The sequence below is a fragment of the Eutrigla gurnardus genome, assembly GCF_963514095.1.
Source record: "Eutrigla gurnardus genome assembly, chromosome: 6".
NCBI classification, from domain to species: domain Eukaryota; kingdom Metazoa; phylum Chordata; class Actinopteri; order Perciformes; family Triglidae; genus Eutrigla; species Eutrigla gurnardus.
The window spans coordinates 19951195-19966269 of record NC_139920.1 but is presented as its reverse complement, the minus strand read 5'-3'; the positions used below and the strand labels follow the sequence as shown (position 1 = coordinate 19966269).

The following is a 15075-nucleotide window of genomic DNA, read 5'->3' as shown; positions in this document are numbered from 1 at the left end:
TCAATTTTATAGTCATTTGAAGCCAAAGACAGGAGGCAGTTGTACCGACTCCTCTCTGATTGTATAGAAGTCTATGAGAAAATGAATAATGAATAATACATCAAGAGAGAAGTTCCAATGAACTTCTCTCTTGATGTATAATCTCAGTAAACATTGTAAACATGAGTTTATGGTCTCAATCTCTAGTTTCAAGTGTTCTTCTATCCAGCATGATGTTCATTTAGTACATTATGGTCCATTTTGAGTCCAACAGACCAGAAAGCAGGGGATGCTTTAGGGGGCGGGGCTTACCTGCTGATTGACAGGCCACTACCACGCTACCAATGCTAGATAGCTACTAAGATGACTTTAACACTTAGCTGTAAATTTGACCTTGAATTATAGACACTCACTTTGTTAGCAGCTTCACACCAGAATCCAGATGGATCCAGATCCAGTAAGGGTGCGGCTTGGGGTGCCGCTTGTACTGTTTGCTAAACATCAAAGACGGCAACGGCCAAAATTTCAAAGTCAAGGCTTCACAACCGTATACCAAAAACCCGTGGGTGACGTCACCATAACGACGTCCACCTCTAATAGAGATTATGACTAAACATTATGTTTTTATTAAACCTAACAATAGTTTTGTAGTCTTTTTTGTTCTGTTTTGTTTGTTAACATGTTTCAACTGCAGCTTCTCGGTCAAGAAAAAAAAATGTTTCCCTGGAAACGTGATTGAGAGTGAAGTTCAGTTGTATGAGAATGTAATTGAGCAGAAGAGTTGCAAATGAAGAGCTGTGCCGTAGAGTTTGACCTGGTGGATCATCAAGGTGATTAGGGATGATCATCGGGGGACCACGAACCTCTGTGTGACTCTGGACCAGTTCATTGCGTCACCCTTTTGGGTCTTTATTCAGTATTTGCACTTGTTGTTGTTGGTTTTCCACTAATCCTTCAGATCCTCCCCGTTTGACTAGAGATGTTCAATACACCGAACATATTTGATGATCAATGTCGTTTTTCTGTTTTGGTTCAGAGTAAAAGCCGCTGTTGTCTCGTTCCCTGCAGGTTGGGGTTCCCCATGATGATAATGACGTGTATGATTGGCATGTGCTACCTGCTGGCGACCCACATCGGACTGGGATGGAATTTGTGAAATCCACGAAGAGACTGTAAACCTGATTATTCCAATAGTTCCTGTAATCTGATCAATCAGAACAGCAGGAACCAGAATTACAGGAGCTTTGAAACCAAAACCGACATCCAACAATATGATGCGTCAGTTCTTGACGGCTGGTTCATCAAGAACCCCGAACCTTTTGTCCTCGCAAGATGCTGATCCAAGGGAAGTCTGCCGGAGGTGACGGTCCCCCTCAATGCTGGACCTGGTGCTGCTGTGGGTCTAGCTGCTGGGAGCGGATCCAGCTTCGGCCTCTGGTGTCTTTTGGAAATCCATGTGGTCTGTTTACAAAAAAGCTGACTGATTTCCTAATTAATTGATCTATTTAGTTGATTTATTTGAGACATTTAGGTCGCTTTGATTTAGGCAAACGTTTCACACGTGGTTTACCACTTTGAAGGAACCAGAACACCCGGTGAAAGGGATTTTATAAAATTTCAATGTCTTTATGTGTTTGTCAGACGGACAATGTCCTGAACAAACAGCATCAATTAGATCAAACTAAACATTATATCCCATCTATTGTACTGTGTACACAATGATCTGATGTAAATTTAATGATTTAGTGTCGACCATATTAAATGTAGATTTGATCACGTAAATGCCGTAACATGAAACGGACGTCGACATCTCTTTACCTTTTGTAAGTTGAAACATCACCTGTATTTATTGTGCAGCCAACAGAGATCAATGTGAGCAATAAAGGTCATGATATTTCTGATTTTTATTTTGCTTGGTTTGTTTTTCTTTAAAAATATTTGGTAAAACTTTCTAACAGAGAGGTTTTTTTCAGAAGCAGGCAGCCCCCAATATTCGTATTGGCCTTATTTCCACTGTAGAGCATTAGTGAATGATCTATTGCACCACAGAATGCCACAGAGGTCATCAAACTTAACTCTTCCCCTTCTGGCACTGAGAAGAATGATATCCACATCATGTCCAATATTACATTTTTCATCATGCAATATTAGTATAGTAGGTTGAAAAAAGTGGTGTTCTTCTTTCATGTTTTAAGCGTCCTGCCGCTTCACAGCTTCCTCTGTTGTTTATCCTCAGCTCGACTCTTTGCTGCGTTTGTTGGCAGCGACTAGGACGCAATGTGAGTCTGCTGTTCCCTTTAATGTGTCCGGCTGCCAGCATCTAAACCCGACTACACAGATCGTCAAAAGTCATAGTATAGAAAGTCGGAAAAAAGCGCTGCAAATGGTCACGGGCCCAATCCCAATGTCCCCCCCACGGACTTACAGACTTTGTATTTATTTATTTATTTATTATTTTGTGCCGTTTTTTGCCTTTTATTGAGAGAGAGGGTGAGAGAGAGATGTGGATGACATTCCAGAAAGGGCCACCAGTCGGATTTCGAACCCGGACCGCTGTGAGGACTTGGTACGTGGGGCGCCAACTCTACCGTTGAGCTGTCCTCGCACCCGGACTCACGGACTTTGATGCATACCCGTTAAGTGCCTGAGGGCTTAGGGCTGTCCCACGGTCAAATTGTCAATTGTTCATTTCAATTCATGGGCAAAGCAAGGCAATTTTATTTGTATGGCACCTTTCAACAACAAGGCAATTCAAAGTGCTTTAAATAAAACATTAAAAGCATCGGGGGGAAAAAAACATTAAAACAAGCAAATAAAATAAAAACAATTTTAATAAAAACAAGAATATCAAAGGAATATAAATTACAGTGCAGTCTAAACGGTTTATAAATTGTATTGTTTATAGTACAGTAAGTCGAAAAAAGGCATAGTATAGTAGGTTAAAGCTGGGGTATGTAATGTTGGAAAGCTAGCAAGAGAGCTAGCAAGATTTGAAAATAGCACCTCCTCCTGCCTCCTCTAAGTTCCCCCCCCCCGTGAGTCCGTCCAAGCTGATTCTTCCGGCATCAGCGAGACGTGAAGGCTGTGCACTCGCGCTTAGGTGGGGAGGGCGGGTGCAGAACTAGACATGAAGGCATCTGATTGTTTTTTTACTCTGACCAATCCGCGCCCTTCGGTGCGAGGGGCGCAGATTGGTTGTTTGTTTTCTCAGTCCCATGGCGGCCACAGAGCTCTGTTAGCTCTGTTAGACGGGCCATTTCGCCCAGTATAACAAAAAGTGCTTCTGAACAGGATTACATACCCCATCTTTAAGTCAGCAGCTGATGTTTGATAAAGGCGAAAAAAGCTGTGAAAAAAGTCATAGCATAGTTTGTCAAAAAAAAACGATGGAAAAGCTTGTATAGTATGGCAGCAGCTGATGTTGACACCAAGACAGGACTTCAGTAATCATTCCATTGGAGCTCCAAAACTTCCTCCACAGAAGTCGTGAGGAAAAAACGGCATATTAGGGCCACTGTAGGAAAGTTTTAGTTTATAAAATTGCAAATTTGCGAGTTTAAAAAATCACAAATTTGCGAGTTTAGAGTTTAGAAAATGACACATTTTTATATATATATGGGAATAAACATCACTTGCTTTGATCAGCGAGGACCGACCTCATATAAGGTGTTAATTTTAATTAGCCTGAGAGGAAGAATTATTAAATAAAGCAGCATGGTATCATGTGAAATGGTATATTGTTGGCAAACTGTCTTCTTGTAGATACAAGTGAAGGTACACAAGCTGCTCTGCTAAACTTGAGCTAAACGCGTCACAGGAACAGAAACAGACCGTGATCACAGCTGATCAGAACTCCCTCGCCTCGCCGCCGCCCCGTCCACTAATAATAATACATTTGCATATCCATGTGAAAATGTAATAAACTTTGTATGGCCTATTGTTTATAGACATGTATGAGATGACTGCAGAGAGGGGGAGTAAGATGGTTCAGCTTGGACTTTAATTGGATTTCTTATCAACGCTTCGTGTTCCAGATGAAACGGGGGAGAGAGAGAGAGAGAGAGAGACAGAGAGAGAGAGAGAGAGAGAGGTCTGAAGGGTTTAACTTGGTTGTCTTTTGATTTCTGGAACAATCTGATGGAGGTGAGACGACAACAGCAACAACATCAACAACATTATCAACAACAACATCAACATCATCAACATTAACATCATCATTAACAAAAACATCAACATCATCAACAACAGCATCATCATCAACATTATCAACAACAACATCAATAACAACATCAACATAATCAACAAAAACATCAACATCATCAACAACAGCATCATCATCATCAACATTATCAACAACAACATCAATAACAACATCAACATAATCAACAACATCAACATCATCAACATTAACATCATCATTAACAAAAACATCAACATCATCAACAACAGCATCATCATCAACATTATCAACAACAACATCAATAACAACATCAACATAATCAACAAAAACATCAACATAATCAACATCATCAACATCATCAACATTAACATCATCATCAACAAAAACATCAACATCAATAACATCAATATCAACAACATGAACAACAACATAAATAGCATCATCAACATCAATAACATCAACAACATCAACATGAACAACACCATCAACATCAATAACATCATCAATATCAACAACATCAACATGAACAACACCATCAACATCAATAACATCATCAACAACAACAACAACATCGGTGAGATGAGCAAACTGCAATGTCATGTGTAATAATTAATATGCTGATGTGAAATAACTGGTCAACTTTTTATTCAAATGTGAAAGAAGATTTTAAAACAATAATTTCACAAATACATGAGCAGATGGATAACTTCTCATAATTCCTATGAATGTTCTTTAAAATCGATGTGGTCATGTTAGATGAACCTCTCTCCCTTTTATTTCTATGAATATGTGAGTTTCTAGAAATACCATCATGTTCTGTGATTTCTGAGAATCAGCAGCTCTCAGTCTGACCCTACATGTACTCTACTCTACGACATAATTTATGACAAACTACAAGACGATGAAAGTGAAGCTGTGAGGAGAGATAAAGTCCCTCCGTCTATTACATATCATATAAAACTTTGTTTAGTACTTTCTATAGTACTGTAATGCTGTTAATGTTGTTATTCCATTGAACAGATGTTGTTCATGTTGTTATTATTCTATTGAACAGATAGAGTCCATTGTTTGTGATGTTGTTATAGCATTTGACCTCTGCCGGAACTATGTGTTAGTGACAGATTTCCTGTGTGGTGGTCGGAACGTTCAGGCGGTAGTACATTGTTATTAGGAGATCGCTCGCCTGCTTCGGTGTGGACTAAAGTCTGTCTGCATCGGAGCTAGAGCGCTCCGGTGTATTTGTACCTACCTGTGTGTTCGGCAACTCTCCAGTAAAGTCCGTGAAGTGAGATAATCCTCTCCAGAGTCATTCTTCAGCCCGCACCTACACTTATATCCCCTGTTAGCGAAGCTAACAGTACCATGTATAATAGTACTTTATAATGATGTATGTATACAATGCTAAGCCGTTAAAATAATAATTATTGACAAATTCATATTTCAAGTCTATTTTGGCATTTCTACACAATTCTCACAATTTCTCAACAAAATATTAAACTAACAGGAAGATTCATATTTGCTTAATATAGGTTGCATTAATCTTAAGGTGTATTTTTGGACATATTTACATTTTTGGAAGAAAAAAAGTTATTTATAAGTTATTTCGGGGACCCCCTGCAGTAACTCTGCGGACCCGGACCCCTCCGTTGAAAATCTCTGGCCTTAACCAACTGTACGTAGTTATTTTAACCCAATGTGACGTTTTTCCTAAACCTAACCTTGGTTTCAAGTCGTCCTGACTGACAGAAGGTTTTAAAGTCGCGCTGAGTGACACAAGAAAATGGAAACTGTGTCCATGTCCGCATATCAATAGATGTTTAAAATGTTTAACATTGTTCATATTGTGACTGAAGTACTGAGATAATATTGTACTACGTTGCTCCATTCTTTGGTGACAACACATCAGGGTCTTTCGATTAGGGTGAACACGCTGGAGTCTGATTGGTTGAGAAACTCTGCCAAGATGGAGACTGAGTCGGATCAAGGGAAACAAACTATGCAATTTTTTTTGCAACAATGAACCAGAATCTGTGACACATGTATTCTATACTTGTTTACATTCTGCTACTTCTTGGACTAGAATGTCACTTTATGTATTTTGTAATATCAGAATTGAATGTAGAAATGTAATTTTGTATTTTGAACATTAAGGGCCCTAGTTTCGTAGACCGGCGCAGGGTGGCGCAGCCGGCGCAGTGCAAGTTTCGACCCGCGCAGCCTTGCGCACCGTCAGTTTGGCAGTTTGGTGGATCGCCTGCGCCAAGATGGGTGTGGCGGCGCAGCAGGGGGAGGCGTCACAGATTCAGCTTGGCGTAGCGGAAGTTTCGTGGCAAAAAGCCTCGCCGAGACTGCGCTGAAAGCTCGCCAGCTCCAACCTGGTCTACTTTCGGCGCAAGGCGTAAGGCGTAAATAAAGTCCATTCATTCAATGCGAATCACAGCTGGCGGATCGGAAGTTTGGTTGACGGCGCGCAGTGCGCACACGTCACCGAGACCTCACAGGCAGGTTTCCACAGTTCCAGGCACATTTACATGCAATAAATAATCACAACAAACACTATTTAATGCAACTAACTGAATCAACACGTGAATTTATATCTATATAGATTGTCCCGTCACATCTGACGTCAGATCAAAGGCGGATGGCACGCGTAACGGAAACTCAGCCTCTCGGACCAAAACATCTCCCTCTCTCTCTCCTGTTTTTTATAATATCGGCATTGTTATTATTATGATACGCGCGCACAGCGGCGGCGCTGCTTCTGTCATCGGGTTGTCAAGCGACGGAACTTGCACTGAACCTCCCCTAACGCATTAAAGGAGAGGAGAGGAGCTCATTTGATTGGTGAAGATCTGAATCGGCTGTGTTTATCCCAGTCCACGCCTCGTCTCCTCCTCGTCTCCCACTCACGCCTTCTTCTCCTCCCTCTTTCCCACTTGCGCCGGTGGGCGAGTCGGGAGGTGTGCCTGCGCGAGCCTGCGCCGGCCTGCGCGGTGCACGAAACTTGCAAAGTCCAGGCGGACACACCCCGTCGGCGCGGCGCAGGTGCGCTGAAAGCTGACTGCGCCTGGTCTACGAAACTAGGGCCCTATATGTGTTGTTAACTTGATGATTTTATTTGGTTCATTTTATTTGCATAGATGTAAAGTAACATAAACTATCTCCAACTTCATCATTTTCCACATTGAAACCCAGAATTATCTTAAAGCAACACTAAAGAGTTTTTAGTGCCTTAAAGGAGTCATCACCTGGTTTTATACGTATCCAGCCCCCCTTGGATCGCTTTGGATCAATTCGTAAAACTTATTAGAAAAAAAAAAAAATTTTAATCAAACATTGAGCTTGTTCTGACCCTTTTTCGTACCGCGATTTTATCACGCGAGATTACGCGCGAGGTTTTGACTGGTCCGGATGTGCATTGTATAATATGTAATGAGGCGCGCGTTGATTCGCCGCAGGAAGGACAGAGCCGGGGGGGCTTGCCTGCATGCAGACTCCAAAACATAATGGCGGCGCTTCGGCGATTTCAGGTAGCGGACGGGGCGGGGTTGGGTGGTGAAAGAGGGGTGGGCTTATGCAAGTAGCCGCCACGGTGACGTCACCGAAGGCGCAGAATCAAAATCTCGTGCTTTAGGAATGCACACCCTTGTGTGCTATTCCTGTTCGGAAAAAGAGCAGAAGCGAAAAAACGGCGCCACTTTCAAACTCCAGCCTTTCAGGCAAGTTTCAACTGAGGTCAAACACAGATATGCATGTTTTAACAAGAGAAATTGCGATTTCCAGGTGATGACTCCTTTAAAATAATGTTTCCAAAATAGTTTCAGTGGTTCATCTTCATCACCTCAAAACCGGGTGAACGGCACTTCCACATTCGCTCTGTGGCCCTCTATCGGCTGTAACCGCACTATGTAACTTTGCCTCGTCGGGTAGCGGTTTTGTAGTTCTAATGAGACTACAAATTTGACCTGATTTACGGCAAGCGTTACAAAAGCCGGTAGGTGGAGGCTCTGCGTGGAGATCAGTGGGAGAACACCCGGCAGGTGCGTGGAAGATACTTTGCAGCTAGGTATTTTTTAAATTGGCGTCATGGCAGAGCCTGCAAAGAAAAGGAGGAGTATAATGTCCGATAAGGGGAAGAAAAGAAAACGGGAGCATGACAAAGAACGAGCTCAAACGAGAGTGAATATCGGACCGGCTCACACTCGTTGGCGAGAGCTGAAGGAGGCTACAAAATGCAAGATGGATGGTGACTTGGCTTTGTTGCTGCTAGACTTGTAAATAATACTGGTAATAATTTTTTTCCAAGAGTGTGCATCTGTGTACAATACATTGTTGATTATTTTATTGGCTCATGTTAGCTAAGGCGTTAGCTATTGTGCTAATATATATGTAACTATCGCTATGGCTCATGTTAGCTAATCTTAGCTAAGGCGTTAGCTACTCTACCGTGTCACTGGACATCGTTCAAATCGTTCATCGTTTCCAGAGCCGGTTCTGCATACAAACAAATAACGTGCGTGCGACGATAGGCTGCGGTAGGCTAAATTATTTACGACGGCAGTAATGGACAATTGTCTATAAAGTGTAAAGTGTTGCTTTAAATCTCTCACATTTATGGACTCTAAAAAAGCATTAAAAATCTCCAACTCTTTAATTTATTTAAAGAAGATGAATATTTTTAATATTTTTGAATATATATATATAGTATGTTATGCTGGATTTTTTTAATCCACAGATTTATTTATTTCCTTTTTCTCAATATATTTGACAAAAGCCAATTTTATGTAGAGTACATGTCTGATTTGCTGTATATGTGAAATTGTGAAATACAGTTTGTCAAAAAAATGAAAGGAAACTCAATCCAAAATATAAGAAGGGTTTAATTAATGGAGCTCGTTAAATATAATACATATAAATAACCCTTTTTTGTGTTTAGTATTATTTCTTCCACACTTTATATTAATTCATCTGTTGTTTACGTATGCTTGTATTGTTATTAGTTGTTTTCTTCTTCTTCAGTTGTAATTCAACTCCAGGATGAATAAAGTGCTGTGTCATGGTTCCACATCACTGTTCCTCGTGTGATCCCTCGCTGCTTCACGAGTACAAAAGGCGCCGTGCAGTCAAGGCCTGCAGACAAAGCAGAGTCACTGCCTGCCGTCAGATCTTCCACTCTACCACCACTCCGTTATGTCAAAAAGAACTGTTACCATGGCAACTGACAATTGATAGTGCCGAGCAGGCCAGGTGAGTGGACGGTCGCCACGGCACCAATGAACGGAGGAGAGACGACTCTGTTGTTGTTTTGGTTAAATTCAATGCATCAACTCATTGAATTTAATAACTGTGATCTTCTCACCTCGGTTGTTCAGTACGGCATGACCCTTGACCCCTGCCAGCATGGGATACCCTGTGTCATCCAGATCTCTCGGGTCGTCTGGTTCTGGTCTGGGTCACGTCTGGTTCAAAACTGCAGCTGCAACTCACTTCTTTTAAATCAAGAAGACTTTTAGTAAATAATTTCCTACACAGCAACTTTAAGTCTTGTATATATCTTATTCTTTTTTTTTGGCTTTATTTTCTATTCTCTTAAATTACTGTTTGATTGTATGTTAATGTCCTTTTAGAATGTGTTGCCATAGAAACAAAACAGAAGTAGAACACACGTTTCTATGGAAGCGTATTACATTCGCTTGAGAGAAAAAAAAAAAAACCTGCTCCATTTTTCTGAATTAACCAGCTCTCTAACAATATTCTGTAAAAGCTGTTGTGAATGTAAAAAGACGAAAGACGTTGCAGCTTCAATTAAAACATCATCCGAGACATTTTGAAGTGGCGAATGTTCATTTATATTAAAAACAAACCTTTATTCCAAAATAACCATTAATATGTAAATAACATGGGATACATCAGAAACGGATGGAGAGAAATTTCATCAAAACAACCCGACTCACGGACACCAGTTGTTATTAGTACGACCTCAACACCGACCAATCAGACGTCACACATGAAAACACAAAAGGAAGAAGAAGAAGAGTACAGTAGAGTATTATAGAAGAAGATACTAAAAATAAGATGCATCATTGTTGAAATAATAAATCCACTGCAGCCTGTTTAACTATAAAGCTGCACTAATAATACTAAACGAGGGATGAAGGTTCATTGTTTCACAGTTGAAGTCGAAACACAACAACGTCCTGCAACGTGACTCAAACAATCAGAATAAATACAAACACGTCTTTGGCTTCTTCGTCACCACTACGCTTCAAAACAACGTTCCTACTTCAAATCACCAAAACGCCACCAAGACCAACATTTTGTACGTATATGAGACAGAATTTAAGAATGAGGGATTTACATAAACATTAGTGACTGACAGAAACATGTCAGTCCCTCCAACGGCCCACATAAGTCCTGCTGATCACATCATCATCACCTCCACAGGGGGCCCAGAGCCGGTTCTCCGGTCCAGTCTGGAGCCCCACACACACACACGTCATACATACTGGCCTGGGATCAGATCCCAGACTAAACGCCTCCTGTGTTTACCCCCCTCCCCCTTTGCTCTCTCGTTGTCTGGAGAGATAATACCCAACGATGTGGACCTTCCAGTTGGGCGAGCGTGAAGCCAAACCAACAGTAAATATGACCGCGAGGGAGGAATTCAGCTTCTGGACTCCAAATGGCACTGAGAAAATTCCGCTGTCATTTTAAAGGCACATTCAGTTGATTCTGTCCAATCAGACATGTTGCTACATTAAATAAAGAACACAGTCTCACAGTTCGTTAGAAGTTCAAATATATCGAGTCGTGTACACGGACACTAGTTTTCCTTTTTTGCGTGTCCCTCAACACGACTTTAAAACGTACGTATTTCAGTTGGGCCGAGATTACATTACAAAATGAACGTCATGGCTTAAAAAACTACATGCTGTTAAATTTAGACAAAAAAGCGTTAGCTTTAGACGACAAAACCAACGTTAGCTTTCGACATAAAATGTTAGCTTTAGACAAAAAAACAATGTAAGGTTTAGATAAAAAAAAAAAACGAATACCAACGTTAGCTTTAGACGACAAAACCAACCTTTATGACCTTTATGACTATTTTAGGAACTGCTGTGAGTCTGGGTTGAACCATCGGTGAATGTTCTACGTAAACCCTGTAAATCAAAAGTAACACCCACACACAACTGACCTTTAAACATGTGAGTCTTCAATGCAAGAAAACGACGAGCCAAGTGAAACGATACGGCAGCTGTTGCTACTTGGACCGATGACGTGGCGAGACGTGGATGAGTTTAGTCGATGGGTTTTTAACAGTCAGGGATGCAAGTTTGTATCAGCAGACCACAAACGCACCAACGGGTTCATCCCAGAGGTTCAGCTGGTGAAGGGGAACCAGTCTAGGATCTCGGTCCGCTTTGATCAGGTTTAACCAGAACGTAGTACCGTGGTGATGCCAGAGTTATTGTATAGTATAGCACCACCCACGGGACCTTATTGCATCGCCCTTCGTCCGTCAGCAGACAAACACTGTTAACACTGGTAACCGATGGCAACCATCACTCGTCAGATATATGATAGAAAACAATCGTCTTCACATTGTGGCCATCGAAACACCACATTAGTTGTTATAAAGTATGATCAACTGAATAAAAGACAGTTAGAAAAACCGGCGTCAAGTGTTGGTGAGATTCAGCATCTGGTTCAAATCTTGACCCCTGCAAACTATGCAAAAACTATGACCCCTGCAAACTAACATCATGTGAACTAGAGCATGACACAGGAGTGGATTTTCACTCCCGTCCCATCCCACTCCCAGAGAAAAAATCCCATCCCATCCCAATCCCGGGCCGGAGTAAAAAAAAAAATCCCATCCCGTCCCACTCCTGTAGAATGACTCCCGCTCCCATCCCGCTCCCACTCAAAATTACTCCCACTCCCATCCCACTCCCATCCAACTCCGTTTTTTTTTTGTTTTTTCATCACATTCAACTCGCATGAATCTATGCAATATTTGCGACTTCCCAATAAAGTCAGTTAATCTCACCGACGGATCATTGTGTCGTTTTGTGTCATTTAGTCTGTAGCTCTCGCTTCCCGGCTTCATCGCCTCTACTTCCCCCCGCGCATTTGCTAAAGCAAGTCAAAATAGTTTTGGCTCACTGAAAGATGACTACAAAAATGGACGTGTCTGTCCTTTTGGTTGTTTCACACGGCTGAAAATCATCATCTATTAATGGCGTTCCCGCTCCTGCCCGCTCCCGTTGATTTTTATTCCCATCCCGTCCCAATCACGGGATTAATAAAACTTTGACTCCCATCCCGCGGGAATCCCACAGGAATCACGTGACCTAATGCTCTAATGTGAACCCTGGAGACTGTGAAATACTAACTGCTTTATACCACACTTCTCTTACTCCTTAAAGGGATAGTTCAGCCCCAGAATGACCTTTTGACATCACTAAACCATCCAAAGATCCCTTCAACTCTTGAAGAAAAGTCAAGGTGCAGAATAATCCAAAAGTCATATTATAGCAAAATTCACAGTTTTGAATCCTTAAAGGAGTCATCACCAGGAAATCGCAATTTCTCTTGTTAAAACATGCATATCTGTGTTTGACCTCAGTTGAAACTTGCCTGAAAGGCTGGAGTTTGAAAGTGGCGCCGTTTTTTCGCTTCTGCTCTTTTTCCGAACAGGAATAGCACACAAGGGTGTGCATTCCTAAAGCACGAGATTTTGATTCTGCGCCTTCGGTGACGTCACCGTGGAGGCTACTTGCATAAGCCCACCCCTCTTTCACCACCCAACCCCGCCCCGTCCGCTACCTGAAATCGCCGAAGCGCCGCCATTATGTTTTGGAGTCTGCATGCAGGCAAGCCCCCCCGGCTCTGTCCTTCCTGCGGCGAATCAACGCGCGCCTCATTACATATTATACAATGCACATCCGGACCAGTCAAAACCTCGCGCGTAATCTCGCGTGATAAAATCGCGGTACGAAAAAGGGTCAGAACAAGCTCAATGTTTGATTAAAATTTTTTTTTTTTTTTCTAATAAGTTTTACGAATTGATCCAAAGCGATCCAAGGGGGGCTGGATACGTATAAAACCAGGTGATGACTCCTTTAATAAACAACCTATGTGATTTGTGTTGAAATTGAATAAGTAAGATGTAAATACATAATCAAGACAATTTGTTAAAAGTGTGAAGTCATGCTTTGTTAGGTCTGTCTGGAAGACGACAAGCTAACTACTTTTCCAGAGACCCCCAATTTCATATGACATCGATGATGAAGTCACGATTTAATCGTATTGCGATTTTAAACATTTTGCGATATGCATGTGTAACATATATTGCGTTTACTTTTTTATGTACATGGACAGACTATCTCTGACAAGTAATGGTTCAAAAACAATTAGCTGACCCTACCCATGACCACACCAGAATAAATAGCACCATCTGGTGGCCTGAAGAAGGAATTGTTAGCAAAAGGTTTAACTATATATGTATATGTATTTCCTCCACACCTTCTGTTTATGTTAAGTGTTTAGTGATGATACACGTGTCAGTAGTGAACATACGACGTGAGAGAAAAATTGCTTTCTTCAAGAATTCAAGGTAACACCAAGTGAGTCACTGAGCTACATAATGGTCATCTGGGGAGGAAATGTTTCTTTAAGGGTTTTCACCACCATACTATAGAGAGGCTTAGCTCCGCCCCCTTCCAGTGGACCATCAAGGGGCTTTATTTTGAATCAGCTAAGATAACATTAGGTTAAGGTGATGGAATGAAGCTTAGTTAGCTGGCAAGTTAGCCAGACGAGCTAAAGGCAGTGTTGGGGATTTAACTAGCCAAGTTACCTACCTAGCTAACAACACAATTCAATGGCTGTGTTAGTGACGTAACTAGCTAATTTAGCTAGGTAGCGAGCCAGGCTAGTGGCCGGGTTGGTGACTTGCCTAGCTAAGTTAGCTACCTTGCTAACTTGGCAAGCCTACGGCCGTGTTGGTGACATAGCTAGCTTCAGTTTTAGTAAAACTGTTATAGTTCAAACTGGCCTTAAAACAAATTACTGGGCACATGTGTGAGATATTTGGCACATATATAACAACTACAATAAGAAGAAGAAATCAGGTGAAAAAGAAAGGATATAAAAAGTTCCACTTAGATTTACTCCCGAGACAAAAGAAGTAGCTGTCATGGAGCGGAGGTCGCCCCCCTCACCGAGGTCATTATCAGAGGTAAATATATTTCACCTCAGGTCTGGGCGGCTACACTAAGGCAATTCACTGGTCGCTAATGCCAAATCCAAAACACAGGGAAATCTAATCATAGCACAAGCAGTCCATATTAAAACTATAATTCTATCTCCGAATGCATTACGACTTCTTCGGGGTGACATTTAAACGTCTGCTGCACGCAAACTACAGTCCAGACAAGTGGTATAATCAGATTTGAGCCTGCAGGCACGTAAAAGATGACAGCCGTTAGATTTCATCCGCTGAAAGGAAAAGAAAACTATTATTTTGCCCGTTCACGTTGTGTGGCGTGGAGTGAGTTAGGAGTGGTGGCAGGAAGTGGCTGCTGTGCGACATCAACACACGGGCAGAACCTGTGCAACACTTGGATTATACGCCTGGCTGCCTCCGTTCCCTCGCCGTCTCTCTCATCTTAGTAGATATGAGAAACCGCTTCGTCACGCCACCCGTCTCTATTATAATCAAGCCTTACAACCTCAAAAACCTCCACAACACAATCAAAAATACATTGTAATCAATACATCACTAATAATCACAATCCTTTTAAGGGGTTAGATGAAACATTTAGATGAGAACATTGATACCACTATAGGAACATAGAAAATAGAAACAGAGTAGAACGGACAGAGAATTGTTCTCAGAGGTCATGTGACTC

At 41.6% G+C, this 15075-nt stretch overlaps 1 protein-coding gene across 1 annotated transcript in view; it reads left to right on the top strand.

The window, feature by feature from the left end:
• oca2 (oculocutaneous albinism II) overlaps nucleotides 1–1858 on the top strand; it is a gene marked incomplete at its 5' end in the record, with an annotated part of 30152 nt that extends 28294 nt beyond the window's left edge. Inside the window, one exon of the mRNA XM_084011955.1 lies at nucleotides 1048–1858. Coding sequence (XP_083868081.1) covers nucleotides 1048–1135 — 88 coding nt within the window. The 3' untranslated portion in view covers nucleotides 1136–1858. The remainder of the gene's footprint in view (nucleotides 1–1047) is intronic.
• Nucleotides 1859–15075: the final 13217 nt, after the last annotated feature.